This window comes from Borostomias antarcticus (assembly GCF_949987555.1).
Source record: "Borostomias antarcticus genome assembly, chromosome: 23".
Lineage (NCBI taxonomy): Eukaryota > Metazoa > Chordata > Actinopteri > Stomiiformes > Stomiidae > Borostomias > Borostomias antarcticus.
This window is the reverse complement of record NC_140256.1, coordinates 2,151,281-2,173,137: the sequence shown is the minus strand read 5'-3', so window position 1 is coordinate 2,173,137 and position 21,857 is coordinate 2,151,281. Positions and strand designations below refer to the sequence as shown.

The window sequence follows — 21,857 nt, the reverse complement described above, 5'->3', positions numbered from 1 at the left end:
CCCTTCAGTAATGAGGTGTTGACTAGTCTTCCTTCAGCTAGTGTCCATTCATTCCAAGCATTCCACCAGCAATTATTGGCTCCCTCAATATGACTCAACCTCATATAATTAATACACAGTCAATGTGTTTATTAAAATACAGGATAGGCTACAGTAGGCTTGTATATAGGGAATACGGAAATCTGATAGAATATCTTTGCTTACTGAAAAGCCTAGATAAGCCTTGAAAATCGTTTGTTTTCAAATACATAGTCACTACATGGAGATAAGTAGTTGGTCTAAATTCATAGCAAAAAGAAAAAACTCATTCCAAGTGTTGGCAACAGGTGGCGCTTAAACCAATGTATTTTCTCTTACTGGTGGTACAGTAGGCTATTACCATTGTCTATATTAAAATCTATCATTTATCTATCATTGGATCAATTGTAGAATTCCATTGACAATTCCACGTGGTTGTATCAATGAGATCCGTGCGTGCGTCTAAACAGTCAAACAGTGTGTGTGTGTGTGTGTGTGTGTGTGTGTGTGTGGGGAGGGGGGGGATAATATATCCATTATGAAAAAAGTATTGTATTTGACACCCACATTCACGTGGGCATCCCCTAGAGGACAGACTGGTGCTGATCCCAGTCGGCTGGGCTGAGATGTGTGTTCCCTGATCACAAAGTTTGAGCCCGGAGCACGAATCACGTCCCCAGAATCAAGCCATGGTGGAGAGGCTGAGCTCTGCTTTTAAACCCGCCCTCCGGAGAGATCCCATTTCCCCCAAAACCTCCCATTTTCTCTCTCTCCCCTTCGGTTCCCTCTCTCGTCCCTCTTTTTTCTTCCCCTCTATTTCTCTCTTTCGCTATTCCCCCCACTCTAGAACCATGGATCTCATACCGAGATGTTTGTTTCTGCTATCCTGCCTTCGCGTGATAAAAGGGATCGATTTGGACGCAATTGAGCCGAGCTACTATGTGGAGTCCGCTTCATCAGATGTGATCGACTACAAGGATCCCTGCAAAGCTGGTGAGCGTTAGGAGCGTATTTACCTTTTATTTACGTGGACGTAGAATGCCACGAAATGCTTTTGTGCGTTTGGAAGCCTGCGGTCATTTAGTGAAATGCATTGGAGATGACAGTGGTGGATTTAGTTTTAATAGGCTTTAAGAAACACGTAGGAACATTTGTATAGCTTATTTTACTTGGGCTACTGTTTTTTCTAGGCTTTTTATGCTAGTGCATAAAGTACAACTGACATTCTTGTAAGGAAAAAGCATAGCCACCATCCCAAAGAAAATCGCAATACTGAAAGTAGAATTTCCACAAAAAAGTGTTATTTCAGTAACACAATTAAAAGTTTTCGAAAGATAGGCTACTAATTTAGGAAATCCGGTTTTGAAATGTGTGGTTGTCAAAAATATGTAATTTTCTGAACGCTCAATTTCAGACATATTAGAAAATGTCTAGATGTGATCAGCGCTTTATCACAACCTACGGTGGATTGAGCTGCACATTGAAATTGTTGTTTTGTTGATTATGGGGAAAAACAAGACATTATTGTAGTATGATGCTGAATTTACCAGCTTCTTTTGACATAGCGAAAATTGTCATATAGCCTAATGTAGCCTATTCACTTCACCGGCTGTTCACACCACCACCAAAAAATGATATTTGTCTGGTGTATTGTGGTGTTTGCTATTCTTCCACTTGTGATCTGCAGTTGTATTTTTTTTTACTCCATTACCCAGACAACAGTAGAATAGTAATGACGATGTGATCCCATAATCTGTATGGTTGAAAAAAATGTGTTGGTGGTGCCATGTGCAGTCTCAACGGATAGTCTTATTTTTCTCTCTCAAGAGGATATCATTTGTCATTGCAATGAAAAGTGTTTTCTGTGAAGTCAGTGTCTGGCCAAATCCCCTTGGGGAATCTGCTGGGATTCTGTTTTCCATCTGTTGGAGGTATTCAGGTTACAGGTAGAGACATGGCTCTGAGGAGACCAACCCAGCTCCTGGAAGGTTTTTTTTTCTGATAGTTCATGGTTTGGCACTTGTGTGATTCTCCAATGACAAGATCACGCTGACCTGGAGCTGCGGCGTCTCCATGACGCTGACAGTCCTTCTCTGTCCTCTGTCCAACAGTCTAGACTATCCCTCTCTCTGAACGCTGGAGAGACCCTGCATAACCATCCCTCCATGCTGGAGAGACCGTGTATAAACCATCCCTCCATGCTGGAGAGACCGTGTATAAACCATCCCTCCATGCTGGAGAGACCGTCATAACCATCCCTCCATGCTGGAGAGACCGTGTATAAACCATCCCTCCATGCTGGAGAGACCGTCATAACCATCCCTCCATGCTGGAGAGACCGTGTATAACCATCCCTCCATGCTAGAGAGACCGTGTATAACCATCCCTCCATGCTGGAGAGACCATGTATAACCATCCCTCCATGCTGGAGAGACCATGTATAACCATCCCTCCATGCTGGAGAGACCGTGTTTAACCATCCCTCCATGCTGGAGAGACCGTGTATAACCATCCCTCCATGCTGGAGAGACCATGCGTAACCATCCCTCCATGATAGAGAGACCGTGTATAACCATCCCTCCATGCTGGAGAGACCTGCGTAACCATCCCTCCATGCTGGAGAGACCGTGCGTAACCATCCCTCCATGCTGGAGAGACCGTGTATAACCATCCCTCCATGCTGGAGAGACCATGTATAAACCATCCCTCCATGCTAGAGAGACCGTGTATAAACCATCCCTCCGTGCTAGAGAGACCGTGTATAAACCATCCCTCCATGCTAGAGAGACCGTGTATAACCATCCCTCCGTGCTAGAGAGACCGTGTATAAACCATCCCTCCATGCTAGAGAGACCGTGTATAACCATCCCTCCATGCTAGAGAGACCGTGTATAACCATCCCTCCATGCTAGAGAGACCATGTATAACCATCCCTCTGTGCTGGAGAGACCGTGCGTAACCATCCCTCCATGCTGGAGAGACCGTGCGTAACCATCCCTCCTTTACACACAGAACACAGGAATCGATGCGTTTCCTAATCGAATGAGTCACTTGTTTGTCTAATCTCGTCACGTATTTACCTTGTAAATAACAAGTCTAATGACGCGTCTCACGTCAAGTCCGTCCTGGTTGAGGTGGGCGTTGAAGTGGCTGCTTCCTCCCTCCCACCCCGTGTATATGGAACATACGTCTGTTTAGATGAGCATCCTGGTGAAACGCATCACATCGCAGTGACCAGGACAAAATGTTACGCTTTGGAAAATTACTGGACATTGCGATATAGGCTTTGAGTAGTGGACATGAGTAAGATGTGACGAGAGTAAGATGTGACGTGAGTAAGATGTGACATCTGGCACGGTTCACACGGTCCATTTGTCTAATCATGTTTCTTATTGTGGGGGGTTATGTAATCCATCGTCAATAACTGGTCACTGGTTAGGCCCTGATAGTACAGTACTTGGCTTAAACCAGCATCATTTGAACATCTTAGGGCAGGTAGTGGTCAGGTAGTTGGACGTCCAACCCTAGCAAATCCCCACCTAGTCCTTCTGAAAGATGTGCATCTGAATAAAGCCAGAGGAAGCCAGACATAGACGTCAATCCAACGTTGACTCCGTAAAGATGTGGTGAATGATTCAATCTCCAGAGTTTGCCCAGTGTCAGACATTGACCTTGATCTAACCTTTTCTCCGGTGCTAACTGACTCACTCACTGACTCACGTGTTCATGCACTGGGAAAGTTTGAAGACCAGTCAGAAATGGGCCCTGGTCCAGTCAGATTTGGGTGCCCAATGTGAGGCCACCCATCCCCATATTTGTCACATTGTCGATCTGGAGAGAGGAGAGATCCGCACACTGATATCTCCCGGTTTACTTTAATGAAAAAACGCAACGTTTCGACCCGTAGGTCTCCATCAGGCAACATTGTCAATCTACCAACGGGGACATTGACAAAAACATGTCATTATCAACTAATCTTTCTGTGCTTTTTTGGTGAATATGGCTCTATTATTCATGTCAGAGTTGATCTGGAAGCTGTTTTGTTTGAAACACCTGAAATACATCAGAATCCACCCTGGCCGTGGTGTAATGCTCCTGCTGTCTTTTGGCCAAGAGTATCGATCGATCTCTCCTATTTTCTAGGACACTACTGCATTGTGTCAATTTGATAGCCGCCTGCCTTCAAGGTCAGCATTTTACTATCATAATAATTTACGGCAAACGAGGCATTTCTCTGGTGACAAATTACTATGGCTCTCTCATTCTCTATTATTATAAAGTTTAAAACATAGATTTGTGTAATTATCTGATTACACACCTACAGGTATGTGTTCAAGCAAACATTGTGCCTCTGTGGAAAGTGGTATAGAAGTGAATGTTATTGGTTATTGTCCCTCGAGTAGTTTTGTAGACTGCCAACTGATGGAAAATTCCTACGTTCAGAGTTGGGAGCTTGGCAGGATCCCAGCAACTCATTTAAGACTCTAAGAACCCATTGAGATTAGATCCCCTCATTTTCTCTGTAAAAAAAAGTATGAGAACAAGTCACGCTCAATGTCTTCTATTTAAATCTACAAGAGAGCAGATACTGACTTGACATGGACAGTAACTTCGGCATGCTCATATGCTCATTTATTCAGCAGACACCTTTATCTATTGTCTTGTGTCTTACCATGTCAGCATTGCCTGTAGGCGTTGAGTTTCATGTGGTTGTTAAAATCACATCACTCTCTTCCATTGAACCTCAGTGGATACAGCTGTGGTGCACGCCTGCCCTGTGTCCCTTCTCCCCCTCCGTAGTCCCCCCTGGGTCGGTGCTGTATTGGGGCTGAGCAGGAGAGCGGTTTAAAGCTGTGCTCCCTGGTGGTTTTCCTGTCTGCCCCGTGGTCTTTCCTCTGGCTGGCCCTGGCACTTCCCCCAGACTGTGGCTCATTCACACCATGCCAGGGGCGGGCACGGCGGGGAGGTGGAGGCCAGGACGGCCCGAGCCCGGCCACCGCCGTGCCCGGCCAGGTGAGGCGAGTACGGGACATTCGGAGGGTACCGGCGGCTTATCTATGGGGTGTTTACAACCCCTGAGGAATGCCTGCCTGTAGCAAGCAAGCCTTTAATCATGTGACTGTTTATGTGGACGTGTACGTCCGAAACCCCGGACCTCCATAATAAACAGTCGACCATGAGGTGGTGAGGGATGTTTGGACGAGTTATATCGGCCATGAACATTTTAAGAGTGAGGGTAGATATTTGTCTGAACCTTTTCAGGTGTCGCTGGTTGCGGATGGTTTGCGCATGTCAGGGAGAGCACTGTTGTATTAGGAGTCTTGGGCTATTTTGACGACTTTAGATTTTGGCTTTATATATCACATTTAAAAAATGTTTACCATGGAAAATTTGGTATCATTTTTTTCAGCACAATCTCACCTACATGACCTGATAGTTATTTTTCATACTGTTCTTTGTTTACGTTCTTCACCGCGTTGAACCGGTCACGTGATTCGATGGCGACTCCGGGATAATATCCAAGCCCTTTCATCGACACTTTGAGCATCCTTTCAGATGAGTTTAAACCCGAGTACCTTTGTAACTCAAGTGAGCTTCACTTATCTGCCAACCAAACCATGTTCACTAAAACAAAAGATGTTTTCCCTATTTTGGGTGAATTTCCCAACATGAGCCCCAGATCCTGTGTGTAAATCCAAGGTCGAGGTTCACGAGGGCCGTGAAAGCTCAGACACATTGTTTTAATAAACAGGTCATCAGATAGCGGAAGGTTACGATGCTGTGTTTTGTCTTTATCGCGGACCGTATGCAGCCCTGCCCACGAATGTCTCTCTTCTCAGGTTACTAGCTCTCTCCACCGTCTCCAGCTGATTAGAGAGCCATGGTTTAAACTTAAGCTGGATGCATTAGTGGGAACAATGTGTTTATTGTCGGTGCTTAGTAATAACAAATGATTCGGGAGTGCTGCTCATTTACATGACTTAAAGGGACGGCCAATTAAGCAGCCATAACGAGGAGCTCAACGGGCCCTTGTGTTCGGCTCACCTGAATTATTCATTGGAGCTTACTCATTTACTGTTAAAACAGTGTTGCATTTTTCACAGTTTATTTTCCATAGTTTAACAGCTGTTATTTTTTTCATTCAATGCGTTGGGGTCAAATGTCTCCTGTTGATTTAATGCATCTATAGACCTATCATACATTGATTTTTTACAAATGACCAGTCCTGTTTCACTCTTTCCCCCCTAACAATCAGGTTGCAATGCCAAGGAAAGATCAAACACCAAAACATAAAGATGTAATTTGTTGTGATTACTAGATATGTAATCATCTTAGGGATTTAAATAGGGACCAGTTTGACTCAAATCGGTTAAACGCTACTTAAATGTATCATTGGAGTGATTGGAGAACACACTGACATTCTGTTAGTCAGTAATAACATGGGATATCAAACGTGACAGCGAAGCCGGTCGTTGGCAGCGTGCCCTTTCTGGCTAAACCTGTCTCGGTGGTGTCAGAGCGCGTAGGGGGATCCGGGGAGCCTAGCTCCAACCCTATCTTGATCTCTGCAGCGACGGATGACTCTCCAGGCTTTTATTGGGAAATAATCCCCTCGTTGAATCCGGGGCTGTCGCCCCAAGCCGCTCCAGATCCTCTCGTCTAATTACACCTTTGAAATGAGCGACGCACACGGTTTTTTTTTTTTCCCCCACCTTGGGCTCAAATTGCAGTGCTAGGAAATGTGAAGGTAAGCATTTGCTGAGCAATAACAGCTGGAGTTGTTTTTACAGAGAGAGAAGAGGACCACCCTCTAAAGCACCAGCGATAACCCCTACTATAGTTATAAGCTTTTCAGAGACAGGGTGACTACGTTTTGTTTTCAACCCTGTCAATGATTCAAAGCTCAACAGCCGTGCTTGTATATCTATGTGCCAAACAGACAGGCTTAGTACAGAATCCAGCCAGAAAACGCATACTTACACTGTCATCAGATGGTAATCACCTTAACACAATACACTGCTGACTTCAATTGGGATTCAAATGTAATGTTTGTTTCAAAGCACCCTGATTGAGGCGTTGGCATTGCCATTGTGATGCATCTTTTAAGCCTGCTGGTCGGCTGTTGGTTTTCAGACGTGGGTCTCGAGTCTGGCCCTGCCGTGCCCGACCTGACCCTATGATCAGGCTCCAGCTGTGTTAGGGAGGGTGGTGTTAACGCTGACGGCTGTGGGTCCAGCGGTGTCTCGGGAGAGGACGGACAGGGCGGAGCGTCGTACGTCGTGTGTGTCTGACACCGAGGAGACAGAGGCCTGGGGGAATTACAGGAATCAATGGGGCTTAATTTGATAGAGATCTCGTGTGTAATCTGACTGGACATGCTGATTGGTGGGGGTGGTCGCAGATGAGAGGGGAGATTATCTAAGGAAACATTCCTGGGTGGGATGAGGGAGGGGGGGGCGGCCGGATTGTGGGACGTTTGTGTCACGAACAAAGTGGGGGTCAGTCCAGCACTGCTGCCTTCGTCGTTCTAGCTTCTCTCTGGAGGAGCTGCTCCGTTCGGCTCTGACAAGTGGCTGTGTTCTCCACCCAGAGATCCAGATCTGGAGTAATAACCCTCAAAGAGTATTGGGCATTATCAAATAGGGCTGGGTATCGAGTCGAATTTCAAGAATCGATTCGATTCCAATTCACAAGGTTCAGAATCGATTATCACGATTCAATTCGGTTCGATTCAATATCAATTCGGTTAGTGTTACTAAAACTTGTTTTTTGTAGCTGTAATCTTAATTACATGACTGCCAAGTTATGCAACACATCAATACTAGGGCTGGGTATCGATACTGATTTCCAAAAATGAATGAATGAATCATTGAATGAATGAATGAACTATTCATACCTTCATTTATTCATTCATTCATTAAATAAAAGATCGATTTTGGGATTCATGAATCGATTCTGAATCGATTCTGAATCATTTGATTCAGAATCGATGAATCGATTTTTTAAACCCAGCCCTATTATCAAAGTGTTCATCCTTTTTAAAATCCTGTACATATAAATACCATTGCTGCAACTGTTGTCGTCATTCAGGTAATGAATGTCGCTGGAGGAGACTAGCAGAGCTCTGGGACTCTGCTCCCATCTGCTCCGTTCTTGGGTTTAATCTACAACACACGCTGGCTCTACGCTGCCTGCCCACGTTCACTTTCACAGCTCTTCCTACTTCCTGCTAGGTCTACCGTTCTGACCTTTGCCCCTATACACCCTCCGCACCGACAAGACCCAGAGACTGTGTACAAGCGTGGATAATTAAAGCCAGGAGACAAGGGGATTAATTCACAATCCCTGCTGCGAGACTTTCCATAAACCTGCCGCAGCGTCTCCACGACTACTGCTGAGCCCGGGGGAAATGAGGCCTAATGCCGCCGGCCCACGATGCATTTGCTCACTTCAATCTCCACCGCTGTCGGGGAACAATGACACGGCGGATTAAGGGGCGGTCTCCCGCAGGGCTGTGCGTGATTGGGTCTCATCCATGAGCAGAGAACACATTAGTCCGCCATGGAGGCCATATTGTTTCATAGGTCAGCTGCAGCATCGGGTCAAAGCGGCGCTGTTAAGAAGGTGCTATGTGGAGTGCGAAGTAAAAGTAATGGGGTGAATGGAGACGAATTGCTGTTCTTATTGAGTGTCGTATTAAAGTTGATCCGATTCTTTTGGGAAAAGGTTTTATAGCATTTACCGTCCTCGCTGTGTGTGACACCAGTTCCAAATCCGTTTTTGATTTGTCCAAGAGCTTTGTGTTCTCTCATCCTCCAAAGCAGCCAGTTCTTGGAATCAAATAAGAACTAGAGAGTGAAAAAAAAAAGTGACGTGTCCATTTAATACTGTATGGACATCTGGTAGCTGACGCTGATCAGTTTTGCTCTTGGCAGGATCGTCTGTATTAGGGCTGATTATGAGAAGTCTGTTTGGAGTTACAGACATTTGGTCACAGCGATTTAGCATTTTTGCAAGTGCAAATTAGAGGATTCCTTTGACTTCCCTGGTATTTTAAACCTGTCCTCCGCGCGTGTCCCATCTTGCAGGAAGACATCTATACGTTTCTTATTGCTGTCATTAGCTTCTAATCCATCCTAACCCAGATGCTTCGCAACTTGCCCCCGCTGTTACCGAGCGGTCGGGGGTGCGTCCCAGTCAGCTACATATTGTTTCAATAATTCTCCTCTGGTGAAATGGGATGGTGGCCAAGTCCTTCCTCCCTTATTGTGTTTTCTCATTCCTCTCTCTCTCTTGCACCACTATCTGACTGTTATCTCCAGGCCAGGGAAAGCTCTTAAGACAGTTATGTCCTGGATGTTTATTTCAACCCCCCTAAAAAAAATACTCCTTGATTCTCAGACAACAAAACTCATGATAACTAGTTTTCACAAGACCTTACCAGGACCAGTAGGTTATTCCTCAGTCGTAAACCACAGCAAATCAGGCTGTTATGTTTAGTTTCCAAGTCCCTAAAGCACTGCTTCCTATCCCTAAGGAGCACCACCTCCTCCACACACACACACACACACACACACACACACACACACACACACACACACACACACACACACAGCAGCAGCAGCGTAGAGGAGCTGTATGCCCTCGTCCCCGGTCTTACCCCCTTCCCTCCCGCCCTCTCCTTCTCCTCAGACATGGATGATAGTGTCCTTTTCCCCTCCTAACCCCACAACCCACCCCTCCGACCTGCCCCCCCCCCCAACCCCTGCACACAAGGTAGGCTGTAAATCCTAAAAACGTGTTGGTGCTAAACGCCAGTTAAACAGAACGCCCTGTCTCTCAGCAGAGGACATCTAGCCCAACTGCCAGAGAAATAGGCCATTTAGCAAGGAATCCCATAAAGCACATTCCTCATAAAGTATGACTGTTTGGTTATGTTTTGCTTTCCTTGACCTCATTTAAAAAGCTATTACTTGTTCAAGGTGCCCCATATACGCCGTCAAAGTCGTATCTGGCAGTGTAAGATCTGATTGAGGGCATTAATAGCGCAAGGGTATTAGGTACAAGTGTGAGTTTCCCTCAGACATGTGGCTTGGTCTATCTGGTCCATGTGTTTGCGTGCTGCTGTAAAATCCCAGTGTTCATGAATCAATTCCATATGATCTTCATTGTATGTCATAAATATCCTTTCTTCTTAGAGGGGACTATAATGTTATGTGCTGCTGACAGCATTAGCATTTCTTTTATTCAAACAGCACAGACAACCGCTGATTTACAACTATTGGGTGACTGTTTTTGTGTCAGCTTATTTGTGCGTTCAATGTCTATGTTCTACTTTGTCAGACCGTAGAGTAGGAACATCTGAAACCCACTGACCAGTACTAAACTACAGTATAATGTACTAAACTACAGTATAATGTACTAAACTACAGTATACCAATGTTGTAGAGAGACCTTACATTTCTGTTGACATGTTCTCTCCCGTTCTGCGGGTCTGTTTCAGTTGCCTTTCTGGGAGACATTGCTCTAGACGAGGAAGACCTGCGCATGTTCAAGGTGGACCGGATAATAAACCTGGCCCAACGGACCGTCCAGATCTTCAACCACACAGAAAAAGGTGATGAAACGGTTGAGCTCAATGAAGGCGTTTTCAGCCGCGCTACAGCCCAGCAAACACGCAACGTCAGGGAGACGTTCAGATCATGTCTTAATAACGTCCGTCGGTCCTGAACCCCGTGTGTTCGTCTGCTGGACCCCTCCAATATTCACACGTCTGGCTTGGACCCCTCTAAGACGTCTGTGGACTTGCAAAACGGATCCAATATCTGAACCTTAAAAAAAAAAATCATTCTGGCTCCTAATTGGATGTCTTTGGACGTCCGAAAAAGACAAAAAAGACGTCTAAAAGACGTATTTTAGATGTGTCTTTGCTCAGTGGGAAAGAAGCGTTTTTAGTACAAATAGTTCGGGAACGTGTCGTCCTATCGGGCCCGCGATGGAGCCAGGCTTTGTTTATGTTGTTTGACATCCACCAGAACACGCACCCAGTTGATGGCTCCTCTCCAACACCGCTTGGGCGGCAGCACCTGTTTCAGACCAACTGCATGTTTATCATTGGGCAAATGCACGTTGTCAAGTGTTTATGTAAGATTGTCTCTCGGCAGCCGTTACAAAGTAGGCTACACTCCTCATGTGCCCGGTCATTTTCTAATCTCACAGAAAGTGTTCTGAGCGGTTGTGTTCTCAAATATCCTGCATCGTCTGCAATAGACTAGAGTAGGCTTAGCTGCCACAAAAGGCAATTTATATCCCACACATAAGTTGATGATTACATTACATTACAGTAATTTAGCTGACGCTTTTATCCAAAGCGACTGACAATAATTGGATTTAGCGTAGGAAAATCCAATGTAGGCTACTGTTACTGACTACTTGTCAGAACTCATAAGTGATTATGTGTGAACATAATATATAAACCCCCTTGTTGGCTGGCTAATGTGATTGACAGGTTCTACCGCCAATCGAAATGGAGCCGTGTCAAACAGAGGCACACACCGCAGGAAAAGGGCGGCGACCTCCAGACCTGAGAGGGTGTGGCCCGAGGGCGTCATTCCCTATGTCATCAGTGGGAACTTCAGTGGTAAGTCCCCCCAACAGACATCGAAGCTGTACTCAAATGAGCATTTGAAAAGTGAGGTGAAATAATGTGTCAGAATCACCGTGAATCGCTCTTCTTCTCTCTGCACATTCCTCTGATCCTCTTCCTCTGTGGTTTTATTCAGGCAGCCAGCGGGCCATATTCCGTCAGGCCATGCGTCACTGGGAGAAGCACACCTGCGTGACCTTTATCGAGAGGACCCAGGAGGAGAGTTACATTGTGTTCACCTACCGGCCCTGCGGGTGAGTCCACGCCACACCGCGTCACCTCCGACCCCCACAGGAAGGATGTGGAGTCGGCCGTCCGGCTCACACATGACCCCGCTTTTATCCACCGCCGTGATGATTTATCGCTTAAGTACTTTTCCTTGCCTCCCTCTCAGCGCCCGTCAGAGCTTGCTCATCCTCTCTGTCCGCGGTCTGTCTGCGTGACTTGTGGTAATTGTAGCCCCCTGCCTGCTGGGATAGAGGTCCATTCAGAGCAGAAGAATGCTTCCTCTTCCCCCATCCTGGTCCTGCTCTATCCACCACGGAGCATGCGACTCACGTGGCGTTCAGTTTGGCGTCCGGGGGGAAAGACCTCCCCCGCTTCTCTATTATCCCGCCTTTTTCACCTCACCGTTTTTCCAGCGATGCATGTTTCCGTCTTGAATGGACTCGGACAAAATGGCGACTCTTGACGAGACTAGACGTACTTTATACGCTGATGTTCAACTCGCAGCGTACTAAAAGCGGGATGCTAAAAGTAAATAAACTGCCCTTTTTCCACCCAGCTGTTGATAGCCATTTTTAGTCCTCTAACTGCCCTCCGGGGCAACAGGGATGACATTATCCGAGCGAGCAGACGCGGTTAGCAGTGGGAATGCCTGGCTCTGCTGGGTATCCTGCCGGCCCCATCTGTCCCGTCCAAAGTTCAAGGCGTCTCAGGAGAGCATAGCTGGGCCCACAGTAATTAGAGAGTGGATGGTTAGCCCACAGGGGCGCGCCGTGTGTGTCTGTGAGTGTGTGTGTGTGTGTGCGTGTGTGTGTGTGTCCACGTGAAGTCGGTGTGTGTGTCCGTGGATCAGGCGCCCACAGTGAGCCTTTCATGTGAGAGGGAGAGGGACAGGCAGTCAGGCAGTTGGTAATATTTCAACTGTCACACAGCGGAACCCGCCATTTACAGTCCTGGATGTATGAATGAATGTCGCTAGTATTTGGATGAAGGGGTCAGGTCTTTGGGTTTTCCTGTAAAATGCTTGTAAGGCTGTTGAGGTAATGTTGTCCCTAATCGAGTATGCGTTAGAGTTGAAACACAAACAGTTGCAGATGCAGCGTTTCTTGGGGAACCTTCCTCTTGGGGACAGAGTCTCCTACATAGCTTCTTCCCTGGGGATTCGCGGTTTGTACACCTATTGCTTACAACACTTGTCTCTACATAGTAATAACAAAGCTATCTTGTTACATGATAGTATACAGTAGGAGACAACTGTTTAGGGTTTGCAGGAGGGACCTTTATAACAGCCTGTCATGTTATGATGGCGTCCATGTCTTAACATTGTCCACGCTCGTGTGTCCCTGTAGGTGTTGTTCCTATGTGGGCCGCAGGGGGGGCGGACCCCAAGCCATCTCCATCGGGAAGAACTGCGACAAGTTTGGCATCGTGGTGCACGAGCTGGGTCACGTGATCGGCTTCTGGCACGAGCACACGCGGCCTGACCGAGACGAACACGTCAGCATCATCAGGGACAACATTCAGCCAGGTAGGGTGGGACGGACCGCTGCTCACGGTTCACGGTGGGACTCCGGAATCTTCTCTCTATGAAGAGATCGCCAAAGGATTCTCCTCATACTGTTATTAACCCTTTGAGTACGACCGTGTCGCTGGCAAAATTGTAAAAATATCAACAAAAAAATCTAAAAGAATCCAAAAAATATATCTAAAAAATATACAAAATTCCTACATTCCAACACTTTTTGAAAGCTGAGAAACTGCGCTTTCTAGTAATATAAGGAAAATCCAATTCATATTTGAAATGTTGCCACCGTACTCGCCGTACTAAAAGGGTTGTGCCTTGCAGTGACTGCCTGTAACCCTCTTACAGATAGATGCACTGTTGGGGCGAGCCTCGTATTTCAGCTTGTGTTTCATATGCGCCCCTTTACAGGACAGGAGTATAACTTTTTGAAGATGGAACCGGGGGAGGTTGACTCCCTGGGAGAAGTGTACGACTTTGACAGCATCATGCACTATGCCAGAAATACATTCTCCAGGTAAGAGCCGTGCCAAGTTCCAGTTCATGCACTATAGCCGGCACGAAAACCAGTTGATGTCTGCGGCAGAGTTTCCCAGCCCCTCGTAACTTAACTGATGTCTATTTTCCATACGGATACAGAATGTTTCATGACTACTCTACATCTACCACATGTCTCAGGTCTGTCTTTCATGTATGTAGTTTCTTGTTGGACTTTTACTTCAAATGAAGCAAGGATGAACGAATGAAAGTGTAGGTCTCCTTGATGCTCTTCAGTAAAAGGCATGTATGAACTCAGCCTTGAGGACACTGTGCTCAAGCTCAGGCCTGCTCTACTTCAACCGCCGTTCCCACAGTCGGCCTCCGCTCTGCTTCTGAGGTGGAAGTACAGTACAGGGACGACAGACCCGTTTCAACACGGATCTCATTGATGAACCCCATGAAAGTGTTGGTGCCTTGGCTTTAAAGCAATACGTTGCGTTTTCTCTGAACTTTTCTCTGAACTTCCTCCGTGATGTTTCGCCTCGGTTTTCTCACCTCCGCCATGATATCATTGAGCTAAAAAAACGCATGATATCCATAGACGCCGGATTAGTTAGCTACTACTGTGTTGTTTAAGCACAACGTTGCGTATGCGCACTTCGACTGAATGCTGCGTCCCGGGGGCGCGAGTTTTAAAAAGTAATAAATGTCAATTCTGAGTAGACTGTTTGGACGATTCAGCTTACTTTTAGTAAATCTAATTGGAGAATTAGCACCAGACATGTTTGTAAAGGTCCAAATATTGCGATGTATTACTTTAAGGAAAACCAGCTGCTGAAAATATGCCTGCCAGGGAGTGTCCTCACCCTCTCTCTCTCTCTCTCTCTCGCTCCTCCTCCACGCTCCTGTGCAAGTTTATTTTGGCCCCTAACGGTTGCCACTCACATTCTGAGATGCCGTGGAGAGGCTCCCGGGGTGAACTCACTCTCTGACGTTGATCTATGTGGGAGACGGACAGGATTACGATTGTTCTTGTCATGGGATTTCTGAGGCTGAAGTGAATGTAATACACCAGGGTGCCTGAGGTAACATTTAATGGGATTTGACGTTGTATTCCGGCCCGTTCCATTTTCGGCACCCAGACCAGCGGGTCTGCATATCTGTCCCAATTCAGTTCTGTTCAATTCACCTCAGGTTTTGCTTGGTAGTACAGAAAATCATGGTTCTATTCTGTATCTGGAAAGATGTGTTTCAACAGTGCTCTATAGAGTCTGGTTGAGCAAACCTCTTCATCTGTAGTAAGGTCTCCTTGATGGGTTGGAATTTATATTGAATGCACCAAACTTACCTCAGTATGAGGGTCTTTTGTAGGACATGCTGTTAGAAAGTATGCTGTAAGGTCTGGTGGGTATGTTTTGATCGCGTCTACCTTTGACACACCAGCTCTTACACACATCCTGGTCCTATTAAGGCATCTCTGGCAGCAGGCCAGTAAAACCGTCCATCGATCCTCTAACTCGCGAGGACCAGCCCCAGCGGCGCGGCTACAGCACATCAGAACGCTGCTCGCCGCTTTCAAACGCCCGTGAAGCTCCTTGTAAAAGCTCTCCTCTCACACTGTGACCCGACTCATTATGACTCACAAGACCCTTTGAAGAGGCTTTGATCGTTAGCAACATGATCCAACGTCCCGGGCTTCTGTGCGCTGGCTGTTCTACGCTTTTATTAGGTGCCTCGTAGCTCCCAGGTGTTATGAAAAAATGTCGTGCCAACTGCACAGCCAGCATGATTTAGGCGGACCACTAATGATCACCTTGAAGTGTTTAGGTATGTAGAAATGGAAACTCGTATATAATTTCTGCAACATTAGCTCGACGAGATATTTCTGATGAATGTCTAATCTAGAGGCGTTGGGATCAGAGAACTGACTGTGTTTCCTTATGCATCTACACTCATTGAGCACTTTATTAGGTAGGCTACACTTCTCCAGTGCTAGGTAGAACCCATGGATGTATTAATAGAACCGGTATATATAATATATAGAACATATAGAATATATAATAGGTAGAACCGCCTTTTCCCTTCAGAACAGCCGTAATTCTTTGTGGCATGGATTCAATAAGGTTTTCTTCTGCGCACCACTGTTATTTAAACAGCTGTTTGAGAATTTGTGGCCTTTCGGTTAGATTGACCGAGTCTGGCCGCGCGACCTCTGACCTCGTTCGTTAACGAGGTGTTTTCACCCACAGAACCGCCGCTCACTAGATGGTTTTTGTTTATCGTACCACTCTCTGTAAACTTAAGAGACCGTAGTCCGTGAAAATCCCAGGAGGCCAGCTGTTTCTGCGGGGCGCTAGAACCACCGTGTCTAGCATCAACAATCGTACCACGGTCAATGTCGGTTAGATCATGCGTTTTTCCCAGTCTAATGTTTGGTCAAACAGTAACTAAACCTCTTCACCGTGTCTACATGCTTTATATATTGAGATGCAGCCACATGATTGGAGTTAGGAGGAGCAGGCTATTTGCATCAACGGGCAGGCGTTTACCTAATAAAGTGGCAACTGAGTGGATTTGTGTGCTACACAGATACACCGTGTCTTGTCTATCAAGGTTTCTAGTCAAGGCATCAAACAGTTAACAGCAGTATAAGCGAGGTGTCACAATAGACTAGAATTTCATACAGTAGATCAAGTCAGATAGATTATACATTTGGAGAAACTTTGCCTTAGTTATTCTTTCAATGAATTTAAGCAATCTTTTGACCATGTCTTTAATCTGTATTTTCAATGTTTTTGACTTTCTGCCCAACTTTTTTATCAGACAAAATGTGTTCTTTGTCTTTTATACTTATCTTTTATGTACTACTAAAGATATTATAAGAGGTCATCCAAGTTCAATTCATTTTCTTAGTGCTGTTACATACACAATTAACGTAACTTAGAAATATTCTCCCTTTAAAAGAAGAGCAGTGAATGGATTGCACTTATATAGCGCTTTTATCCAAAGCGCTTTACAATGAAGGCCTGTCATTCACACACACATTCACACACCAATGGCAGCAGCTGCCATGCAAGGTGCTAGCCTGCTCATTGGGAGCAATTTGGGGTTCAGTGTCTTAGACATGCAGTCAGGAGGAGCCGGGATTCAAACCGCCGACCCTACGATCATTGGACGACCCGCTCTACCTCCTGAGCTATACAGCCGCCCCGAGCAGTGAGTGTAGCCTAGTCTTAATGATACTCAATTGAGCTGCATGTCCCTGTGTGCCAGCTGACCTAATTTCAGCTCCAGACTCTCTGTGTGACATCTGTGAGGTCTCTCCAGACTCTCTGTGTGACATCTGCGAGGTCTCTCCAGACTCTCTGTGTGACATCTGCGAGGTCTCTCCAGACTCTCTGTGTGACATCTGTGAGGAGGTCTCTCCAGATGTTGCTCTGTCACTCCGACGGGCACTGGTGTCCCATGCGAGGGCCGTCAGGCTGGTGGAGATTTGGGACCAGCCATGACCTCATGACAACATGTCTGTTTGCGTTGTATCGGTTGCCACGTACTCGTCCTCTGTAGTTCTGAGGAATTGACTGTAGCCAGTTGGATCGAAACAGAGCCAAAATATAAGAAGGAACAAGTTTGAATGTGGACTGTTACCTCAGCATTGTGACTGTAAAGTCACACAGACACTGCACAATGACTCCATGACGTTTTAAAGGAGCCTGGGTTGTATGGTGATGTGAGCTATCTTGGCACTGAGTTGAAGTGAAAGGTAATATGACTATTTTGGTTACGTCCTGCAGCTGTAAGTGATGGCTTCACGTTTTTCGGTATCCGCAAGGGGTGCAATTCGACCCCAGTGTTCTTTGCTAGATGTTTTAGATAAACAATGTATGAAACACTGTCAGACAGCTGCAGGAGGGGTTTGTTGTTTCAACGCAATGCCCCGTATAACAGGAGTGTTCCTGCCAGTCCCAGCTGTGTGCAGCAGTGTGATCCTGGGCACAGAGAGAGCAGGAGGAGAGATCAGTCAGGCCCAGTCATGATCATTACTCCCCCAGCTATGATATGAGAACCAGCTGTTTCTTTTTGTTCTTACTTTTCTGCCTGTATTTTCTCTCTCTCTCTCGCTCACTCTCTTTCATGCTCTCTGTTGCTGCCTTGCTGCCTCACCGTCTGGACCTCTTCCCAAATCAACTACCATGTGCTCGTGGCAACCGGATTCTGGGAAGCCGAAAGAGATTCTTTTTCCACGAGGAGGCTGGGTTGAGAGGAGGCTCTGCCAGGACGCTGGACAGAACGCTCTGTCTGGCTCCGTACTTTCAGACTGTATCTGCGGAATGTGTTTCACACAGGACGGCTGCGATGTAGGTTTATGGTTGTCGAGGTTTTCCGTTTTCGGTTTTTCAGTCCACCTTTCCGAGCTCATCTACCGGCCGGTGTTCGCTCCGTCGTTTCACTGCTGAGAGATGAGAAAGTAACGTGTAGTTACAAGTAAAGCCGCGTGGTCGGTGTTTTTAGAGGCCCTTAGTAGAGGACAAGGGGCTACTGTTAGCTTGTCTCAAGTCATTGCAAGGTTCCAGATCCGCTTGATGCTTTTCTTGAGTGCTGATTGGCTGTTGTACCGATGTCGTCTTTTGTGGCCCCATTATCAGGCTGTGTGTTCGCACAGCCTTTTTTTTTTTTTTTTACTGTAAATCACCGTGGGAAGCCTGGTCCTTTGCTACAACTGTTGTTGGGTAGATTTCATGGCCGCCCCACCGGTTTTGAAGTGTTTTTTGGGGACAAGCAGGGCAGCTCCCCAGGCTTTTTGTCTGGGCCTTGTTACCCAACCATAGGCTTTATCCGCACCCCCTGCTCCACCAACATTTTTCAAGCCTGATGCATGAAGTAGAGCCAAGTCAAATAAAGACCTGCCAGTGGTCTCTTTGTCTGCTCTGACACCGGCTGTAGTGGCCTTGTTCACCACTAGCGTAAGGGCTCCTGGTAGCAGGCAGCGAGACAGACAGACAGGCAGACCGGCAGACAGGCAGACCGGCAGAGGGAGAGTTTAAACTGTTAGCTCAGGCGGCTTTGTTTGTACATGCCTGGCGTTGATGGGCGCTTCACCATGGGAACGGTGAAGAAGCCGGGCCTTTGCTCGGCGATTGCAGGAAGGGAAAAGCAGCGTATAAACTAGCAAAGTGTCAAGTGAGAAAGGGCTGTGAAAAGGTGTTTTTTACTTCATCAACTGTTCTGGACTATTTTTCAAAAACAAATGTCCGCCTCACGTTTTGTACTTCGTTGTGGTCATACTGTGTTTGGACTCTTCAGATGTTTCTGTGATACAGTGGATATTAAAAAAAGCTCCAAAGTCCAACAAATATGATTTCTCCAGAGCATGACTAGAAAGGAGTAGGGCTGCACAATTAATCGTGAATTAATTGAAATCGCGATTATGACCTCCGCGATTAACTAATCCCAAAAGGCCGCAATTAATGTGATTAATAATTTGGCTTTGTGCTAGGACTACACGGACGAATCACAGGCGCTTATACCGTCTGACCAATCACATGCGTTCCCGCTGAGTGGTTACGAAAAAGATGATGTCGCTCAAGCCCAGCAGGTCATATGCAAACTGTGCAGAGCTAAAGCTATTACTTTGAAATATTAATCGCAATTATGAATCGCAATTAACATTTTGAAGCAAATAATCGCAATTAATATCTTTTGTCATAATCGTGCAGCCCTAGAAAGGAGCGTTGTGTGTCTCGGTGTTGGTGCCGGACGACACGCATGAGTGAGGGGTCAGTGTGAGGTCTGTGTTGACCACAGTAGCACATCAGTTCCCCTAGTCTCTCAGAGGAACAGACAGAGGTGACTAGCCGCAGTGCGCCGGTTGATTACGCAACAATACTTGGTTGATTACGCAACAATTCGAGCGCTTAGGTCACTGTTTTGGAATACGCTGTTGATAATGTAAGGGGAGAGTTCAGCTGGGAGTCCACCCCTGTAACTCTCAAGCTCATACAGGGCTTTGGCTAGGGGTAGTTCTGGCTAATAGACCCGCAGAGTAGGCTACTCCTCCATGTCCACATACATTCAACTCCCTTTTGCCAGTAACCATGGAGACATTGACTAAACAGGATGGCTTGACTCAGAAGGGTTATATATTTGCGGGTGCTTTGACTCACCTGATGACAGTTAGGAAATGTCTATGACGTTGTATAAGTGGCACAATCTCACTGAAATGTTCTTGGCAAGCACCACAAAATGGTATCCCGTTTGTGTTTGGTTGTTTACTTGAAACACGGCAGAGGTCTCCCGTAGGCTACCTGTCCGCTATCTTACCATATCAACAACAGACACGTTAGTTTGATTTCTGAGAAAACACTGGTTCATTTAGTCAGATTCTACTCATCTAGACACTTGATTAAAGGTACCCAAGGAAACGTGAATCAAAACAATCCGTTCTTTGTTTATTTTCGAAATTCCTCGATGGTTCCTTGTAGTCTAATAAACATGTTGAATCACTCGAATGTCTTTCCTACCTTGTAATTTCTTCGCAAAATGATATTTAGCTAATGTTTTGAAAACAACAAAGATGTGTGAAACGTCACTATTATGTGCTCCGCGTATTGACGCAATGACGTAGTACGCGATTTTTCGTGGACCACCTTCTCAAATTTGCACTAGAGCGCATACTAGTGGTCAAAAACTACATTGGGTACCTTTAAAGCAAATGTTAGTCGTCCCGTAGCTGCCCCGGTAGTAAGAGCTGCTGGGCTCTTGTGGCAGAGTGCCAGCCCCAGACAAGCGGGACTGGGCCTTGATGCATCGCTAGCTGTCAGCCCCTCTATTCATCACTGACTAATTCTGGCTTCTAGTGAACAGGTGCTGATGGATGTTTAGACTTCATCATCCATGAATGAACATGTCTTGATTGTTTGTGTGTGCGTGTGTGTGTGTGTGTGTGTGTGTGTGTGTGTAGGTACACTCTTAGAACATGTTAAGTTGTTTTTAACACATCCGTTCTACGTTCTAAGAGTGTGTGTGTTTGTGTGAGTGTATGTGTTTGTGTGAGTGTTTGTGTGAGTCTGTGTTTGTGTGAGTCTATGTGTTTGTGTGAGTGTATGTGTGAGCATATGTGTTTGTGTGAGTGTGTGTGAGTGTTTGTGTGAGTGTTTGTGTGTGAGTGTATGTATATGTGTGTGTGTGTGTGTGTGTCAGTGCCCAGTGTTGTTGTGTTAACTGTGCTCTTTGACCATGCCATGCAGAGGGATCTTCCTGGATACCATCCTACCACGCTATGACGTCAACGGAGTGAGACCTCCCATTGGCCAGAGGACCAGATTGAGCAAAGGGGACATTGCACAGGCACGCAAACTCTACAAATGCTCCAGTAAGAACAAACAGGAAACAAAATTCTGCCTCTTTCCTGCTCTTTTGAATGCTCTTTTTTATAAGGTGTGACACAGTATCAGTGATGGCAAGAGTCTAAAAAAAACCTCCAAACTAGCCCAGATGTAGCTAACATGGTGTTGGAATAACTGAACATCTACCATTGATGTGGCGGGGCTCCTTAGTTACGGTTACCGTAGCTCCCAGGCGCGGGCAGCGGGAGAGTAAACAGGGCCTCAGGACAGGAAGTTTGTCATCACTCTTTCCCAGATACACGCAGAAGAACAGCTGTTCTCAAGCGGACAATGACTGCAACGATTGCTGGGAAGCAAAACACACTGTTGTTGAGTACAGAGATGGTGACATTTACAATGTCAACTATCCAGAATCGCTCTGAAGTGAAACATACCATACACCTCTTGGTAAAAAAAAATACAATTTAAAATTATACTATACTACTATTATATGCACTGTGTTTTGAAAGGGCCTAGGAAGAAAACGAACAGACTCACGTAAGGAAAAGTCATTCATGGATCATAGCTGATGTCAGTGAGTTAATTGTAGAACAGAGAGAGAGACTTGGTTGTCAGAACC

At 46.0% G+C, this 21,857-nt stretch overlaps 1 protein-coding gene across 1 annotated transcript in view; it reads left to right on the top strand.

Annotated features, from left to right (window-relative positions):
* The first annotated feature begins 826 nt into the window (after positions 1-826).
* Positions 827-21,857, top strand: part of bmp1a (bone morphogenetic protein 1a) — a 31,144-nt gene continuing 10,113 nt past the window's right edge. The window contains exons 1-7 of the mRNA XM_084457206.1: positions 827-1,011; positions 10,523-10,636; positions 11,528-11,659; positions 11,802-11,919; positions 13,240-13,418; positions 13,824-13,929; positions 21,140-21,264. Coding sequence (XP_084313332.1) covers positions 870-1,011; positions 10,523-10,636; positions 11,528-11,659; positions 11,802-11,919; positions 13,240-13,418; positions 13,824-13,929; positions 21,140-21,264 — 916 coding nt within the window. The 5' untranslated portion in view covers positions 827-869. The remainder of the gene's footprint in view (positions 1,012-10,522; positions 10,637-11,527; positions 11,660-11,801; positions 11,920-13,239; positions 13,419-13,823; positions 13,930-21,139; positions 21,265-21,857) is intronic.